Raw genomic sequence first — 19,688 nt, forward strand, 5'->3', positions numbered from 1 at the left:
TGGTCAATCAACCGATGGACAAACACATCCACACGCATAAACACATAGACACGCGTCCATATATTATTATATATAAATTATATTGAGGTCATTTTCTGTCATCATCTCCTCAGTCTGCATGTTGTCTTGTTGTTTATTTGTTGTCTTCACATTTTTCATACTCCATTGAGTTAAAAATTTACCTCTGACCCTTTTTACTTATATGGTCAAGGTTTAAGTACCTTTAGTTAATTTAATAATCCATAACAATGTTCAATCCCCAAGATGTCCAGTTATCTTTTATCAATGGTCAACATTATGAGTAAACATTTCAACATTTCCTGTTGTGTTAATTTATTATTCATTTCTGTTTCTTTTTTTTCTCATCATTCTCATCACAATCAAAACAGTTACTAAATTACAACAATTACTATTAATTGATTGAGAAATCAAAACATCTCATAATTTTAACGGATTAATATGATAAGAGACTAATATTGACAATTTAAGTTGATTTAAGTTCAATTCAATGATTAAACTTGGCTTTATGTTGAAAGTCATGATTAATTTAGCACAATTAATGTTACTCAATTATTACAATAAGCTAACAATTAATTTGATTTCTTGAGAAAAGTAATTGTTTTACTCGAGTTAATATTGACAGGGGAAAATTTGATCAATGATAATCTGATTTAATTGCTATCGATTAAGTTTTCATTTTAACCTTGATTAAATTATCAACAGTTATGATATTGGATATTCAATACAACGTTGATTACACGTGATTAAATTGCTATCTAAATTTAATTGGTGTATTGACCAAATGATATTTTTAACATTTAACGATAAATTGTTCAATTGAACTTGAAATTATTAACCTTAATTGTTTTCTAACCTTAACAATTAGACTACAATACCTTAGCCATTCACTAATCATGCTTCAAGATGATTAACATTTAATCATAATTGATTGATTGTAATAAAGAAGATCATTGTTATGTAAAAATTGGTGGAAATGGAGATTACAATTAATTAATTCTTAGCCATGTTTTCCGATTAAAATTAAAATCATTATTAGACGAAACTTTCATTTCTCTGTAACATCACAATTAGAGTTACAATTTGAGTTACAATTAGGAAATTATTCTTGATTAACTTAATAAACCTCATTGATTACAAAGTTGTTGTTAGTTGAACCAAATCAATTATAATTACCGTTACCTTTTCCTTAATTATTAGAAGAATTTAAGCAATTAATTGATTGTTATTGATTATAACAAGGAAAAAGTTTCGGAATCAGTTGATCAGTACGACAACAATTAAATCCTCAGTAATTCACCATTGATTCATTTAATATCCTTTGATTATCCTTACAAAATTATGGGTAAGTCTTACAATTTAGATTAGATTTGTTTTCTCGTTGATTACTAATCCAGTTTCATTGTTTATCGATTGATTAATTGATTGATTTTGTGATTTAAAAGATGAAAAAATGATCAATGTTAAACCTTCATTGTTTCTGGTCTATGCTGTTGGATCATCGCTTTTGGGATCAATCTCATTGGGATTAACTGTTGGATTTAGTTCATCAGCTATTCCAAGTATGGAAAGTAATTTAACTTCACCCAGAATAATTGAACATGATCACAATGAAACTAAATCATGGATTAAGAGTATAATCTCAATTGGTGCCATGATCGGTGCTTTAATTGCAGGTAAGTAAAACAATTAATAACTTTTTGCGAGGATTAAACTTTTTTTTTTAGAAAACCTAACATCTAATTGGTAACAAGGATTTCCTGTTAATCTCATTTTGTTTTGACTCTCTGATAATCACAAAGGTCCTGTCGCTAATTTGATTGGCCGTAAATTGTCATTAATTGTCGCTAATGTCCCTTTCTTTTTTGGTTGGCTTGCAATCGGATTTGCTCCTGGAATTACATCAATATTAATCGGACGATTGACCACTGGTCTATGTTCAGGTTTTGTTTGCACAGTTATACCTTTGTATTTGGTTGAGATTTCACCTTGTCACCTACGAGGTTTAATTGGGTCAACATTTCAGGTAAAAGTTTTAGTCAATCGGTTAATCAATTTACAATTAACAATTGTATCACTTCACAGGCCGCAACTATCGGTGGTATACTTTTATCATCAATTCTTGGCGTTTTCTTGGAGTGGCGACAATTGGCCTTAATTAGTTCACTGCCGTGTTTAATTATGCCTTTACTTATGTTTTTCACAACGGAATCACCAGCGTTCATAATTAACCAGCAATCAACTAATTTCAACAACAACAATAATAATAACAATGATTATCAATCTACTAGTACCAAAGAAACATACAAAGTATTACAAAGATTACGAAGTCATTCAAGTGACATTGAAGGTGAATTAAAGGAAATGGGGTCATCAGGGTCAACCGGTGATGAGTCTAAAGTTTTCGTCCCTTGGTCAGTGATCAGAAAACCCGAAGTTTACAAGCCATTTTTAATTACTTTGGGTATAATGTTTTTCCAGCAGTTTAGCGGCATAAGTCCAGTTACTTTTTCAATGGTTGAGATATTTAAATTGTCACAAATTCAATTGAACGGTTTTGTCGCTTCAGTGATTGTTAACTCGGTCTCATTTATTTCAACCATAATCGCAAGCCTATTGTCCGATAGATGTGGACGGAAGCCACTTTTAATCATCTCAGGAGTTTTACATGTTATCAGTTTATCCGTTCTTGGATTAACCTTTTACATTGTCCACTCGAATCCTGAACTTGGACCTAAATACGGTTTCATTGCGTTAATTTCACTCATGGTTTTTGTCGCTGGTTTCGCGCTTGGCTATGGGTGTTTACCTTTCACCATGATATCAGAATATACCATTTATGAGGCTCGAGGTTTAATCAGTTCGGCTGGTGTTTGTTTCTGTTGGACATTCGCCTTCCTATTGGTTAAATCGTTTGAAGACTTACAACATTACCTTAAACCCTACGGCACTTATTGGCTATTGGCATTCATCTCGATATTCAGTGTACCTTTTGTCACTTTCTTTGTACCCGAAACGAAGGGCAAATCAGCTGAAAAAATCGCTCATCAATTTAACTGTAAACTGTTTCAAGATGTTCCCTGTACTTTTCGTAACAATTAAAGTCTCGATTTAATTACAATGTAAATTGCTACTCGATGAAAATAAAACAAGCAAAATATTCCGATATTCATATAAACAACTTGTTGATTTAAGATCTAAGATTTCAATCAATGAGATCGATCAGTTGAATGCTAATTAATTAACCTTTATTAACAGATAAATATGATAACAATTATTATTATGATTTTGATAAAATTCAAAGTATTAATAATAAGAATCAAAAATTAATCAGATATTTGACTAGGATTTTCTTTGTTTATTTCCTTTTCGATTAAATTAAATACTATTAATATAATTAAAATATTCTTGTGGCAGTAGATTAAAGTTCCCGATTGCCATCACCGTTTGGATTTAATTGATCTTGAACAGTTCGAGTTGGTTCAATACCCAATGTTATCGAAGCTCTGATTCCTCTGGCAAAGTCACCAGTGGTCACTAGGATTCCAGCACCTCGAGACTGTTGGAATCTAACATCATCGGGATTAGTAGTTCGAGGAGTGGTCACCGTATTATATGGGAAACTTGTTCTAAAAGTTCACCAAATTCTTCAGTGAAAAACAGTTGACCAACATAGACCAGATTATTGCCCATTCGAATTTCAATGTGAATATGAAGCGATCGACCTCTATACCAACCAGGTACAATGGAAATAAATCGAACTTGTCCCGTCTGGGTTGTTCGTTGGACACCACGTAGCCAACGGGAAGTTAATTGTGGAATTGAATTACCATCGTTAGCCCATTGGACACCAGCTAAATCGTTGAAACCTGAATAATTACCGAAAGAGTTGGCATGCCAAATGTAAACATCAGCACCGGACACTGGTCGACAACTACGGGAATTAGTTACACCGATGATCAAATCCATTCGAGACCCAATTTCGTTTTCACGGATATTGACCCGTCGAAGTGGCTCCGGAATAAAATATGGACCAGAGGTGGTCATTGGCGCTAAGACACATGAATGCTGATATCGGGCTCGACCAACGGCTCGACAATCAGTTACCGTTGAATTGTAAGGTAATTCAGTTCGAGGGGAAACATAATCAGGATCTGATTTAACTAAAATTGGAAACAAAGTTAAAAAAATTTTCACCAAATTATTGACCAACATTTTCAATCTAATTGTTAATTGTTATCTGATTAACCCTCTAGCAAATTTTGGACAATTAGATGGTTAATATTAACCAGAATTGATGAGGAGACAAACAATTAATAACTTTTATACTAAATTGTTGCTCTAGTTTATATCTTCTTAATCTGATTGTTAATTAATTTCTTATGCTTTTCCATCTTGATGACAAAACAAAAACATTGTATCGCAATTTCAATTAGTTAATTGATCAAACCATAAAAATTAAGGAATCACCAGTAATTGTCTAACTATCTATTAGCTTAATTGTTAATCAGTTAATTTTTTAACCTTGACTTATTTAATAAATGGTTATCCTTGATTGTGACAATCAATTTTTTTTTAATTCTTGATTATTGTTATCAAATTGTTTCGTTTAATTGAGCAAAAAGTTTTTAAACATAATCATCATTGTACTTTTTTTTTTTGATCAACTCAATTAGTTAAACTTTGTTCATTGTTTCAGTTTAAAAGGTGATTGATTAATGATTTAGTAATTTAGTTTAAATTAAAAACAATTAAAAGAATTACAATTAAATATTGTAGAGCTAAACTGGCACTTTTTAAGTTGAATGTTGTATACACTAGAAATTGAAGATAATTAAATAATACATCAAATTAAAGGGAAACAATTAATAGATTATGAGAAAAGATCACCAATCAAATATTGACGATTAAATTGTGATGGATTATATAAAGTTATATGACTTTGATTTCGGTTTGTACAGTTGAAAAGGTAAATGTAAGTTGATTAGTTAATGATTTTTTCGTTCAATTAATGTTGATGATTAAACTGATTTATCACTTGAATTATAATTGTCCATCACGAAACCAGCATTAACTTGGTAGGCTGAACTTTTCGGATGTTTCAATGAGCTTTTATATTTCAACCATTCCTCGAAGTGAACTGGATCCCTGGGTCCCCATGTTTTAGTTGGACTGAATGCTTTTCTTATTTTCTAAATATTAATACAATAAAATCATGAAGATGATCAATGAAGATAAATTAGAAATTTTAATTGTTGTTGTAATAAAAGCTAAAGTGGTCTAGTTAATTGAGAGAATGATTCTTACTTGTTTGAAATCCCCTGATTGTTGGTAAATTGTGATCATCATCCAAAGTGGAATTTGCAATAGAGCGAGAAAAGCCAAGGCCCATCCTAGCATTTCGCCCCAAACAGGAATTCCGTTTCTCAGTGGATCAGAATGATGATGAGTAATGGCGGCTTTGTAATTTCCGTAAATGAAGATGGACTAGAATTGGAAAAACGAACAGAAAAACAAACATTAACAAAGTTACAATTTAGATTATTATTGGGAGACTTAATCAAAAGACCAAATTTGAACTAATTCCATGTTTAGACAATGGAACTTAACAAGAACTAAATTGATCGAAAGTAATTGTCTTAATTACCCCGAGTAAAAATGGAGTTAATATTGTCCACGTTATTCGCCAGAACCAACTAACTGGCCTGCCGAGCATGAATTTGATATCATTCGCGAATCTAGAATAACCATAGATCCATGTTATTCCGATCGCTTGAAGGATCCCATAAAGAAAAGCGGTTATTCCAACTCCAAATTCTTCCAAGAGTTTCATGATATACATTCCACCCTGTAAATGGTAAATGAATACATAGAAAATCATCATTAACAATACAGTCAATAGATAGAAAGTTAGTCTACATACATTAGTAGCCAAAGGAAGTCCTAAGATGAAGTAAACAAAACAAACAGTGAACGCAGTCCACGTTTTGTGTTTCATTAAGAAAGGCGATGAATCTTTAAGACATGTTATCGCTGTCTCAACTTGGGCTACACTCGATCCAATACCAAGGGTAAAAAGCATAACAAAAAATGAAACCGACCAAAGATTAGGCCAGAATGTGAACTGTCCCAATGCTTGAGGATACGCGATAAATGCCAATCCAGTTCCTAAGAAACGAGAATAAAACAGAAATTCAAAGTTTAATATAAAATGTAGAAGATAATCCAATGAAAGAGGATGAAGAAGTCATCGATTCATGATAATGGATGAATAATCAGTAGAATCATGATAATATTTACCATCAGATTTTGCAACTTCACTGACAGGAACACCTTGACTTTTAGCCATCGATCCAAGGACAGCGAAGATGACACAACCAGCTAGAATGCTGGTTGCAGTATCCAAGACACTGATGATTATCACATCTCTTCAGAAAGAATAGCAAAAAAGAAGCAAAAAAAAAGAATCAATCATTTGAACATTGCAAGAAAATCATCTCCATGATCAAGAAATAATCTCAAGGAGTCAAAGGTTAAAAAAGTAATAAAGATCTTTCAAGTTAGGGTGAGTTCTCCTTGTAATATGAGCTTTCATACCAAAGGAAAAGCAACAAGAAAAGTCCTTGAAGTGGAAGAGAAAATAAGTTAAGCCCAGATTCTTACGTGTAAACATTTTTACGAAAATCATTGTAACTTGAATACATTAGCAAAGAACCGGCACAAACACCGAGCGAGAAAAAGGATTGAAGAACAGCGTTGTACCAAACCATCGGGTCCCAGAGACGATGCCATTGGGGCTTAAAGAAGTAAATTACTCCATCAACTGCTCCATCAACCATTAAGGAGGCAATTAAAATTGCTATGAGAACCACGTACGGGAAAATGGCCGTGAAATAGGCAACCTGATGATAAATGATATCGATTCTTGTTTTAAAACACAATAGGATTGTAACTTTTATTGAAAACACTTTTAGTGATCTAATTCATCTAATTGTTGCGATTAAACAATCAATCGCTCATGGAGATAATTAATTGATTACCTTTCCCAGAGATTGGATTCCTTTGATTAAACTTAGAAACACCAAAGTCCATGAGAGTAACAGGCAACCTGCGATTCTCCAATTAAACCATGTTATCTCTCCCAGTCCACTTGATAAATGTAATACCTCTTTACTGTTGAATTAATTAGAAAAAAATACAACAATTAATATATGAGATGATTGGAATCAATAAAGAATCAAAGTAAAAGTAACAATTAAAAACTTTTGAACAAAAAGTTAAGTAAAAACTGTTAAAGTCTAAAATTGTTCTCGTTAGATGGCACCACTAGTGGAAGTTAAAGTTTAACAATTAACAAGAAGAAGATGAAATTAATTAATTAACAAATTGAAGAAAATAGTAAATTAACAATTAAAGTTGAAAAATTGATTGTAAGATTTTTCTTGGTTAGTATTCAAATTGATTCTTTTCAATGTAAATATTATGTGTAAACTTAACTGGAAATATTTTTCTGGAAGATGAACCAACGAGCTTTTGATTGATTGTAATTAGTATAATTATTATTACACAATGATGATGACCAGTGGACATTTGGGTCACATATTGTCCAAGGTAAAGGTGATGAAAATGAGGCAAAAAAATAATATAAAGTTAAGGCCATCAAGTAATTGTAAAAAATTGTCACATAAGAGCAACTTGTCATTTGAGCAAATCCAATTCCTGTAACAATTAACAATAAGAAATGGATATAAACCAGACAGATTTTAATTAAATAATAATAACTGTATAAATAAATCATCAATGATCAATATTTGATTGATTACATTTAGATTTTAATTGAGTAAATGTTTGTCAAGAGTAAAGGAAACTTTTACCAATAACTGATTTGTTGATTGATCAAAAAAAAGTTACTCTTATTACAATCAAGCACATCGTTGATTCAATTCAATGTCAACCAATTGTGTTTGATTGTATAAGCTTAATCCATTTAACAGCTTAATTGTAATGATAAAAAAAAGCTTATCCAATTAATCCGGTGAAACAATTAGCTAATTAACTAACCTTTAAAGGCAGGAACAACTTTCCAAACTTTAATTGGTCCACAACCAGAAAATTGACCCAAAACCAATTCCATATAATACAAAGGTCTTCCAATTAGAAACATCAAAATAAGATAGGGAATTAAGAAAGCACCTGTTGGAACAATTAACTAATTGATTAGTTGATATCTGATGATTGTGATGATATTAATTAGTGTGCGATTTGATTAACTAAATGATTTAGTTTGTATTCATTTTACTTCATACTTTTAGCGTTGGTTGGTTGGTTGGATTGTTAAATTGCTCCTTTCATTTTGACTGATTAAGGTAACTTTTAATCACTGATTATCTAATTAACTCTTTAATCACCAGTTAAACTGACAGAACTTCAACAATCAGCACCAATCACGATTAACTTAATTACTATTTGACTTTGTGAACACTTTATTTGTGTTGATTGTTTTTCGTGATAAAGATTAATTTTATGTATCGAAAGTGTAAATTGTTACAATTAGTTCAATGATTTAAGAAACAACAAGAAAATAATTAAATGATTTTTTGAATAAATTAACTAATTTGCTGATTAATATATTAATCGTATACGATTGATTAAACCTGATAAGCTAGAAATTGAATTCATCATGTAAATTTAAATTAATTTCAACTGTAAGTTTATAATTTTTCCATTAATTAACTATTGATCGATGGGATTAACTTGGTGATTAACTGTCATTAAAAAAAAACTTGTAAACAATTAACTTGATTGTTTAATCCAGAAAAAAATTGAATAGTTCGCAAATCTAATTGCTCATTTAAATTGTAGACAAGGTTAATTGGGAATCAATTGTTGTATACTTTGCTGATGTTGCTGATAAATTAAATTGGAAAACAAAACAAATTTAACCATCACCTTGATTTAATCACAATTAAATTGATTGTAGACAAACACTTACCTCCACCATTAGTATAAGCAACATAAGGAAACCTCCAAACGTTTCCTAATCCAACGGAAAGGGAAATACATGATAACAGAAATTCAAATCCTCGACCCCATTGACCTCGTTCAACTTGATCACAATTAGCTACTGATTGTTCACAATTAACTACTTTTAATACCTATGGAGAAAGAGATCAGTTTTCATATTAGATTGGAAGAGATTAATCAGTTAATCAGAGGAAATGGAAAGTATTGATTGTTAAGAAATCAGTAAATTGTTACATTATTTTGTCACAATCGTCTAGAGGTTATCATTGAACTCAATTGTTACCATCAAAGTTAATCACTAAATTGTCATGATAATTATATCAATGAATGTTAGGCCTCATAATCATGTGAATCTTTAATTATGGAGGCGATAACCTCGTAAATTGTTTGGTTAAATAATCATACGATTTGTGAATTAAATTGAATTGTTGACAAAATTTTAAGGGAAATTGTTTCAATTATAAACAATCAATTTAAATCACGATCAAAGTGATTGTTGGGTATGAGAAAGACGAACAATAATTAACTAGTAATTAATTAATTGCTCTTTCCAAATAAAGTATGATTGATTTTCTGGTTATATTGTTGTAAATAGATTAGGATAGCGATTAAGTCAAATCGCTTCTCGATAATATAAATGATTCGAAATTGATTAATTCAAAATAGTAAATTAATCTCAGGGATTATCTAAAGGATTATATTAATAATAGAAACAATTTGGATTAATCTTAAATGAGAATAAGTTTTTAGGATAAAGTTTAAACTCCAGCAAGTGGAAATCAACCAAATACTTTGTAAAGGAGATTCTCAATTTCACTTCCCGACAATATAATTTAATTATCGATTATTGGACTGATTAATTCAAGGTTATCATGATTATCGCTACTGAATATGATGAAGATGATACAATTTGATTTAATTTAGAGGAAGGAAAATATTTTCTGTTCAAATGTCGTAATCAAATCAATGGATCAACTATTAAATTCATTTGTAATCAATTTCTAACCTAAATACTTTAACTTTGCTAACAATTTAGTTAGACGGTGATGAAGATTAACTTGATTATCAAGTTAATCGCTTAATATGATGAAGGTTGTCTTCATAATCTGTATAACAATTAAAATCACCTTGATATTATTAATCAGATTAATCTCAGTGATTTGTAAATTTACTTATTTACCTGAGTAAAAGTTTTAATTGTTACTATTAACTTTAAAAATAATTTGATTACATTCATTAACTTTTACTGTGGTTAATTCATGAGTTAATTTGCTTAATTGTTTATTAATTGTTCAAAGAAATAAACTTCTTATGATTTGATCATTAAACTGGTTTCATTGGGAAATTAAATTATTAGAAAACACAATTAACGTGTCCAACTTTTGTGCAATTGGTTAATTGTTTCACGAGAATCAATTGATTTTGAAAACATGAAAATTGAACAATTTAGATTTTATCATAATAATTAACTAATTGATAACATTATAATTACAATTACAACAATTAAAGATGAGGAAAAAACAACGAGAAAAATATTGACCAATATTTATAAAATGATCTTTAGTTGGAATCAACAATTAAGTTGATTAGTTGATATTCTCCAGTTAATTAACTATCAATACTTTACCAATTAAATTGTTTTCTAATTATATAACTACTTAGAAAGCATTTACTTTTAATTGTTCAATTAAATGAATAAGATAGTTAGATAATAGAAACGGAAATTACAACGGATACAACAATACGATTGTGTTGATTAAGTTGATTAAGTTGATTAACCGTTAATGATAATATCATCTTAATTGTCGTACACACAAACCTTGGCCTAAAATGATTCAAAACATGAGGTTTCCTTCAGCTAATTATACAATGTAACTACAATTAATATTGATTGTTACCTAAAACAATTAACTAACAATAAGCAAACAGTTTGATTGAAATCAACTCATAGATATTGAAAGTTGATTAGACTTTTTTTTGTTGCTGATATTTGATGATAAATTGTTAGATTTCAATGATTTTTAACGTGAACAATTTCACTTAAATTGATACAATTATCTGATTGACAATTTATTTGACTAATTATTGTTGAAAATGTTATATTTATCATGTTAATCAAATCATCTTACCTGATCATTTTGATTGTTGATACATGTCCCATTTTTAGCAGCTTTGTTTCCGCCGTTGGTTTCAATTGTCATTGTGAATAATCAAACAAACTAAATTAAATTGGGGAAAAGTTTTCTATCCAAATTAATCGGTTATCGTATTGTTGTTGACACTTTGGTTGAAAGAAAAAATATCGAAATTAACAAATCAATTCTTATAAATCATAACAATCGTTGTTGTTTGTGTCTTGTTTCAACTCGATGAACGATAAAAAAATACTGAAAGTAGAAACTTGTAACGATATTGAAGATAATGATGATGATGATGATGATGATGATGATCGTTAACAATTGATGATCGGATGATGATGATTAATAAAGTGAGACTGGCGAAGGGGTTGAAGAAAAGATGAAGATTAATGAGAGATTTTTTCTTCTTCAGTAGAAACTTTTTCTCGAAATCGAGAGAGAGAGAGAGAGAGAGAGAGAAATGATAGAAGATGATAAAGATTAAGAATGAAAGAGAAATGATGATAAATTTTATTCTACTATTGAAATAACATGATACACATTATGAACGCTACGAATTATTTGGTTGTAATGATAAAAAGCCAATTGAAGGAAAATTCAGCCTTCGAAAATGTCGAAAAAAAAGAGAGAAAGAGAAAATGAGAGAGATCGAAGGAGGGAAAATAAAATGGGTGTGATGAGTCTTTCTTTCCTTTCTTTCCACGTGACAATTAGTTAATTGTTGTTTCTAAAGTTTTCTTTTATAGAGATTCAATGATTCTGATCAGTTAATTTTTCGATTAAAACTTTTTCCAATTGTTTTTATTCCCTTTTTTTATGATGATCTTTCAATTATCATTCACATCAATTCATAATTCCGATTTGAGTTAATTGCTGACATTATTTACTAAATTCAGTTGGAAATGCTAATATTTACTTGTAGCAATTTATTGTATTAATCAACTAATTAACTAGATATATTCTGAATTTTCTAGAGATCATGATCACTTTGAATCCTTGAAATGAACTTTAATTGGTTACGATCTTAGTTAATTGTATCAAGAAATTAAGTTTTTCCAACAATTTGTAAGATCAATATTTTCTTAATTGTTTATTAACATTTTATTTCTGATTAATTAACAACTAGTTATGATTGAATTACAGAGAGAGAGAGAGAGAGTGAGAACACAAAACTGATTAAGTTAATGATCTTTGGGAAATTAAATGTCTTCAGGTAAAATTTAAATTGCCAAATATCTTGAGGGTAACAAGTTACTAATTGTTTAATTACCCATTGATTAGCCCATTTGCTTAATCACGTTCATTTAATGATAAACTTTTCATCAATTTCATAATTAAAATTGACATAAGGGTTATATTAGATTATTGTTAGGGATCAACTAATTGTTACGAACTTTGTCTTAATTATTATACGAGCAATCGAGCAGAAAAATTAAGACACAAGACAATTAAATTTGGGTCAAATTACGATTCATACTAATTTAAAAGCCTTCAAAAAATTAACTTTAAATGTTTATCATTGATTGTCCTTGACAAAAGTTAATTGAGTAACAATTAAGAGCAAAAAACAAAATCAAATCATCACAATTAATTACACATCGCAATCATTGAATTAGACTATCAAAACCTTGAAGCAATTTAATATACGATTAGAAAGATGAACCTCGAAATGATATTAGTTAATTTAAATAGAAAGAAAAACTTGATTAGTAAAATCAAATAACCATTGGATGATTAGTTAATCATTGTGATTTAAGCGAAACAGTTGATCATCTTAAAGTGATGCAAATTGATTCTTTGGGAACAATTAAATTTCCGGTGTTAAATTGTCATTCTTACTACAAATAAGGTTGTATAATTTTCACTTGACTTTGAAACATTGAAATAAATCATCATCATCGTAGTGATAATTAAGATGAATGTGAAATTAGGTCAATGGTCTTGATAATATAATGACAATGACCCGACCAATTGATGCAATTTAATTCTAATGCTGATAAATTAATAGTAAACAACCAATTAATCAATTCCCACTGTAAATTGAATGATGATAATTTAAATGATGTGGAGTGAAAAAGTTACCCAACGATTTGAATTATAAAAAAAACGAATCAAATTATTGGGTCGATCTCATATTAAGACCAATTAACAGTATTTGTTGGTTGGGTTAATTTATGGTTCCGTCGTTGATTAACATAAATTGTAAACAATAAACAATATCATTGGTTGATTCTTAGATTAAGCAACTTTTAATATTATATAATTAATATTAATATTATATCGTGTGGATAGTTTGTTTGTTTTATAGATTTTGTGCCACCCCTTTCAATATTATCATAGTTATTTTTTCATCTTTTTTTTGTGTCAAATTTGACATAGAAAAGCAAGTTACATGTAATAGATTCTTATGGGGCTTCAGAAGCAAAAAGTATGAGAAGAGATGAAAATGAACGAAAAAAAAATTGCTTGTGTTGTGAGAAAAAGAATCGAAGAGAGAAAAAAGAAAAGAGAAACGAGAGACCTGAAGTAGGAGGAGAGAGAGAGAGAGAGAGAGAGAGAGAGAGAGAGAGAGAGAGAGAGAGAGAGAGAGAGAAGAATTTAGAAAAGAAAAGACAAAGTGAAGTAGAGAAGAAAAAAGAGAGAAAGCAAAAAGAAAGAGAAAAAGAAAGAAAGAAAGAAAGAGAAAGGGAGAGAGAGAGAGAGAAAATATGAGGTTTGTGAGGTTTTTCTCAATTTAAATAAGGTGAATGATATGGATGGTGATTCGCCTTTAGCTTTACGTTGAATAATATTCATCGTATTTAGGCAAATATTAATAGAAAAAAGAGAAAGAGAGAGGGAGAGGGAGAAAAGGAGATACATTGAGATTAATTCATGCAAATGTACAGGTGAGAATCATGTCTTGATCTGTTGAGAGACATAAAGACAAAAAAGCAGAGAAAGTTAGAGAGCTGAAGTGAGCTGAAGGTTCCTTAATCATGGTGAGACTTCAGAAGCAATTATTGGCTTGGGTGTGGTAAAACAGGCCATGTTTAGTCCAGGATGTGCTTGTCGATGGTGAACTTTCAACTGTTTACGATTAGGTAGCTCGATATTACAATGGAGGCACTTGACATAGAATCGCACTCCTGTTGATATTCCTGATAAATTGCCTTCATCATTTATCGGCACATCATTTGTGAGATCAATTGTATTGTTTTTCATCAAATTAGCATTCATGTTTGTTAAATTACTTAAATTGTTCAAGTTCATCATCATGTTCATCATTAAACTACTTGCACTGTTAATATTAAGATTACTATTACTTAAATGTTGATTGTGTTGTTGTTGTTGTTGTTGTTGTAGTTGTTGTTGAAGATGGTGCTGAAGTTGCTGTTGTTGGTGTTGTTGCAGTTGTTGTTGTTGTTGCTGCTGCTGTTGATTATGATGGTGATGATGTTGATTGTGCTGATTACTGTTTCTGTTATTATTTTTGTTGTTTGTAGTTGACAATGCTGAAGATGAAGATGATGAGGACGTATTGTTGGTTAAGGTATTGGTGTGATGTTGATGATGAGAATGAGGAGTCGGATGTTGGCGTTGATTTTGTTGATGTTGGTGATGAAGTTGATGATTCTGAATATTTTTATGATTCATGACATTTCCATTGTTATTGTTACTTTTCATTGATAAATTCATAACAGAACTCATGTTATTATGAGGATTTTGCCGATATTGATTCTGATGCAAGTTTTGCTGCTGATTCTGGTGGTGGTGATTATATGAATTTCTGTTGATATTCATGTTACTATTATTATTGTTGGTGTTGTTACTATTACTACTACTAGTACTAGTACTGGTACTGGTATTGTGACTAGTACTGTTACCATGTAAAGAATAGTTATTTTTACTTAGATTACTATTGCCTGGATTACTTAAACTACTTTTCAAGTTGTTTCTCTGTTGAATCGCTTTAATCGAAAGAGGACTTGGAAGATTGACAACTCGACCTCCTTCAACTCGAACATGGTTAACATTATTCTAGAATAAAAAAGAGAGTAACAGAAAGAAAGAGAAATTGTTAGCAAGTTAGTTGAAGAAAGTAAGAATAAGAGAGATAAGAAAGAAGAGGAAGAAGAGAAAGAAGAGGAAGAAAAGAAAAAACTAAGAGAGAAAAGAATATCGATAATAATAATAACATGATAGTACCTTGAAAGGAACGAGAAAATTGTTATTCCTTTGAGAACTATGGGAATTTTCGTGATTCAATAATAATCCAAAGCCGTTCGCTTGTGGTGGATATTGCAATTGATGTTGATGTTGGTAAAGTCTCGCCGCGTTCATTTGTTGCTGCAATTTTAATCTTTCCATTTTTATCTGTTCTATTTTATATATTCGCCATTTCTTTTCCAGGAGACGACGTTTTTGCACTGATTCCGCAATAAAACGCTCCAACTTTGCAATCGTAAGGGTCTTTGGAAAGGCTCGACTTAGTTGATATAATGTAGCATCACGCACATAATGATTTTCACGAACATGCTTCAGGGCAGCAGAGTCAAGGTTAGGTAAACGAGTACTGTGACCCAGTTTCTTGCAAAATGTACACTCGTATGCATTGTAGGCCAAATGTTGATGGATGTGTTCAGCAAAGGAAACATCATTATGACTGTTACAGGGTGTGCTCGCAGAGGCGACTAGACTTCTCCGAGGCAACGATTTCTCACAAACAGGGCAACAAGTTGCACAGGAACAGTTGAGGCTCAATCTACTTGATGATACCGGTGTTATCTGAGATTCCAGGAATTCATCCACCCATCGTTCAATATTCTGATCTTCACGGATCTCGTACATTAGATCAGTTGCCTCCCGATGTTTCTCTTGGTGATGCACAGTAAATGCATCAGTATCGGGAAACTTGTTGTCACAAAGAAGACACAAAACTGGTTTGTACTCCAAATGTTCACCGAAGTGTGGATAGGCGTCTAGTTTACAAGGGAATTTGGCATTACAAAAAAGGCAAAAATATTCTTCTGAGTGTCGACGTTTATTGGACGTTCTTCCAGATTCAATGTATTCCGCGTGAGAAGGTGAAACAGAGATTATCATGGAATTGCTGTCTATCGGTTCTTCCGAACAAACTAAAGATTGATCTTCAATATCTTCCTCGTCATCCAATACAATAACTCCATTGTCATTAATTGAGTTGTTCATGTTGTTGTTGTTGTTGTTGTTGTTATCATCATTATTATTATTATGGTGATTATTATTATTGGAGCTGGAGGTAGATGTCATGTTGGTGTTGGTGTTGGTATGAGATAAAGTTGAGGTGGTATTTGTATTTGTATTGATGTTTGTGTTTGTGTTTGTATTTGTGTTTGTGTTTTTATTTGTATTTGTGAGAATGGAGGGTAAAGTTTCCGTTGGTGGTGAAGGTAAAGCATAATTATGACGATTAATTGTTGTTATATTGTTACTATTACAACTCATTGCAATTCCATTTCCATTGACATTTGGCGAACCAACCATTTCTCGAATCAACTTCTTTGTTGGACGTCTTTCATATTCCATTGTTATTCCAAATTTAGACAAGTAATTGGCAATAAAATCATCTAATTTAGAGATGGATATTGTTTTCTGGAAAATCATCCACCGAGAATCAGTATCATCAATCTCTGGGTGTTTCAATTTAATATGATTGTTTGCTTTGCTCTCGAAATAAGCCACAGAATATTCTTTACCTTCCTCCTTACAACGTACACACTCATACGGTAAATAACAAAGGTGACGATGGATATGATCAATTTTACGACTAAATGAACTTTTCCTTGGTCGCGCAGATTCAATCTGACTCCCTGAGAATATTTTCTCACACACTGGACAATGATCTCGAGGTGGTAAGGCTCGGGTAATTGTTGCTTGCGCATAAAGAAATCCATTTATCCATTTATCAATAATTGGCTGTTCTCTTCTCTTGTAACGTCCTTTCTTTGCTTCAGGATGTGATTCTTTGTGATGCCTCACAAACTCTTGCATATCAGTAGCACCCTCACCACACAAGGAACACATCATAGAATAATAGTTGACATGCTTCTGGTAATGACGACGAGCCTCATCTCGATCTTTAAATGTTTCCGGGCAGAAAATACAAAAATATCCAACATTCAATAGCTGCTGTGGAATATACCAAGAGAAAAAAACACAATTAATATCAACATACAATCAAATACAATCAATAAGAATCAATTAGAATCATTCAGACAATAATTTAAACTGAGACAAAAGAGAAAATAAAAACACATACCGAATCGTCTTCACCAGTGAAATCAACCTCGGCCATTTCTTCTTCATCAAATATATTAGCAAATTGTTCCTCGAAAGTAACTTGATTAGATTGGAATATACCATTTTCTGATTTCATCGAATTGTTGTTGTTGTTGTTATGATTGTTGTTGTTTAGATTCGAATTGATAAAATTTCCTACTAATTTTGGCTCACGTTTTGAGCAACTAGCTTCTATTGGTGGTGTAATATTATCCAAGTAGTTGTGATCATTACTAAAAGGCTCATTTTCATTAGCATTTCTTTCTTCATTAGCATCTTCATGGTTTCTTATCGTCTCAATGTTATCCTCGGCATCATTGTCGTTGTTTTCGCTTAGTATAATATCATCGGCATTTGTAATCGTATCGGTCATTGTATTTAAAGTCTCTAAATCACCGATAATACAATTTGAATCTATTTCATTTATACTGTCGACAATATCACCAATAGGATTGTCCATATCTTCATCTTCTTCTTCTTCTTCTTCTTCTTCCTCTTCTTCCTTCAGAGTACTTTCACAAACCATTGGTTCAATGTTGTCGTCAATGTGGTCAATGTGGTCAACGTGTTGATCGTTCATAATGATTATATCATTATCTATGATACAATCGCCATCATCGATATCCTCACCATCTTGGACATCATCTTCAACATCTTCAACTTCATCTACTTCATCATAATCTTTATCATCTTCATCACCATCACCATCACCATCGTCATCATCATCATTGTCATTGTTATTATTAACATCAGCTAAATCTTCAACATTATCACTTTCAACTTCATTGTTATTGTTGTTGTTGTTGTTGTCAAATGTAGTAGTCGAAATCATCAGGCTGTTGTTATTTTCATCATTCATATTGATTCCATTTTTATCAAATTCATCAAATTCTAGAATCTGAGACTCATCCATTTTCCTAGAGGACAAAATATACACAAGAAGCACAAGAACAAAAAGAACAGATAAAAAGAAGAAGAAGAAAATGAAACCAAAGGAAAGGAACAAAACACAATTAAAGTAGACACATTGGTTTTACTCTATTAGAGTTCTGGTTGTGGTACTGGTGCTGTGGTCATGGTGAGTGTAAGTGTAAGTGTGAGTATGAGTGTGGTGGTGGTGGAAGATGAAGACAAGAGAATTAATAAAATGGAAGAGGAAAAGAGAAGAAAAGGCAAAGGCACATCACAGAGTAAAAGAAAAAATAGAGAAGAAAAACAGAAGAAAAACAGAGAGAAGAGAAAAAGAGAAAAAGAGAAGAGGCAAAAATATAAGAGAAAAAACAAAACCAAATGGTAACCGAAAATTAGTGAAGGTTACAAAAAGGATAAGTTTATTTCGGATTAAAATTCATTCACTTACCGATTAATATTCCAATTATTCTTATCATGAAATGAACAATATTTATTGTTCACCAGAAGTCACAATAAAATATAAAATTGAGAATAAATGAGAAACAGGGATATCAACAGAGAGAAAGAGAAAGAGAGAGAGCACAAGGGAAGAAACCGAAGCGGAGACAGCGAATGAGTGAGAAAAAGAAAGAGAGTCTTTGGGAAAAGAGAGAAAGAGGAAAATAGAAAGTGAAGTGAAAAAGAGAGAGAAAAAGTAAGAGAATAAAGAAAATTTAAATCTACACCAATAGTGACCGAAAAGTAAACAGTTTGACTGAAGGAGATTAACTCAGTCAACTGAAGATTAGTTGGTGATCATTGACAATCTACTTTCACTCAGGTCATCATATGGATAAACCTTTGACATGGTAATGGAAAAGAAAGAGAAGAGAAAAAGAAAAAGAGAGATGAAGATGAAATGAAGACAGAAAAAGGAAAAAGACAAGACGGCTTGATAACAAGAGAGGGAAGAATAAAGCAGCTAGATCATGATGGAAGATAGAGAGAGAAAGAGAGGGAGGTAGAGAGAGAAGAGAAAAAAAATCGATATTAAAACTGGACAAAGAAAGAGGAGAAAGAGAAATGAGGAGAGTGGAAAAGATGAAAAAGGTTAATTCTTAACAAGAATATATTGATTTTCTTTCTTTACTCTCTCGTATTCACTTGTTCTTCTTCTTCTTCGCTGTACATTACACACTTAAAGTCCGAATTACACGAGTGACAGAAAATGTTCATTTCATGATAAGAATAATTGGAATATTAATCGGTAAGTGAATGAATTTTAATCCGAAATAAACTTATCCTTTTTGTAACCTT

The 19,688-nt window shown here is 31.3% G+C and overlaps 4 protein-coding genes across 6 annotated transcripts; 1 reads left to right on the plus strand and 3 right to left on the minus strand.

Moving 5' to 3' along the window:
- Nucleotides 1–946: 946 nt before the first annotated feature.
- LOC128386295 (solute carrier family 2, facilitated glucose transporter member 8-like) lies at nt 947–3,184 on the plus strand. Its single transcript, XM_053345309.1, has 4 exons — nt 947–1,363; nt 1,464–1,694; nt 1,821–2,044; nt 2,104–3,184. Exons 1-4 carry the CDS (start codon nt 1,360–1,362, stop codon nt 3,118–3,120), a joined length of 1,476 nt encoding a protein of 491 aa, XP_053201284.1. The 5' UTR covers nt 947–1,359; the 3' UTR covers nt 3,121–3,184.
- Nucleotides 3,185–3,244: 60 nt separating this feature from the next.
- Nucleotides 3,245–11,624, minus strand: LOC128386292 (sodium-dependent nutrient amino acid transporter 1-like). Its single transcript, XM_053345303.1, is given in 12 exon segments — nt 3,245–5,210; nt 5,326–5,505; nt 5,666–5,866; nt 5,942–6,186; nt 6,319–6,446; nt 6,682–6,920; nt 7,059–7,191; nt 7,516–7,541; nt 7,544–7,737; nt 8,080–8,211; nt 9,011–9,173; nt 11,172–11,624. Coding segments are annotated over 12 exon segments (1,884 nt in total). The 5' UTR covers nt 11,244–11,624; the 3' UTR covers nt 3,245–5,039.
- On the minus strand, nt 3,622–4,233 carry LOC128386258 (chlorocatechol 1,2-dioxygenase-like). The gene has a single exon (XM_053345263.1). The coding sequence runs from the start codon at nt 4,231–4,233 to the stop codon at nt 3,622–3,624; it is 612 nt and encodes a 203-aa protein (XP_053201238.1).
- A 1,786-nt stretch (nt 11,625–13,410) lies between the features above and the next one.
- Nucleotides 13,411–19,637, minus strand: LOC128386288 (uncharacterized). 3 transcript variants are annotated; one of them, XM_053345301.1, is made up of 4 exons: nt 18,841–19,637; nt 17,461–18,397; nt 15,369–17,327; nt 13,411–15,200 (listed from the first exon to the last, which is right to left on the minus strand). In XM_053345301.1, the coding sequence occupies exons 2-4, from the start codon at nt 18,391–18,393 to the stop codon at nt 14,157–14,159; spliced, it is 3,936 nt and encodes a 1,311-aa protein (XP_053201276.1). In that variant the 5' UTR covers nt 18,394–18,397; nt 18,841–19,637; the 3' UTR covers nt 13,411–14,156. The 3 variants fall into 3 exon arrangements, with proteins under 3 accessions (XP_053201276.1, XP_053201274.1, XP_053201275.1); XM_053345299.1 differs by having other exon boundaries at nt 15,369–17,330; XM_053345300.1 differs by having other exon boundaries at nt 15,369–17,330; nt 17,461–18,547.
- Nucleotides 19,638–19,688: the final 51 nt, after the last annotated feature.

Source organism: Panonychus citri, unplaced genomic scaffold (assembly GCF_014898815.1).
Source record: "Panonychus citri isolate SS breed McGregor unplaced genomic scaffold, ASM1489881v1 Contig00068, whole genome shotgun sequence".
Classification (NCBI taxonomy): Eukaryota; Metazoa; Arthropoda; class Arachnida; order Trombidiformes; family Tetranychidae; genus Panonychus; species Panonychus citri.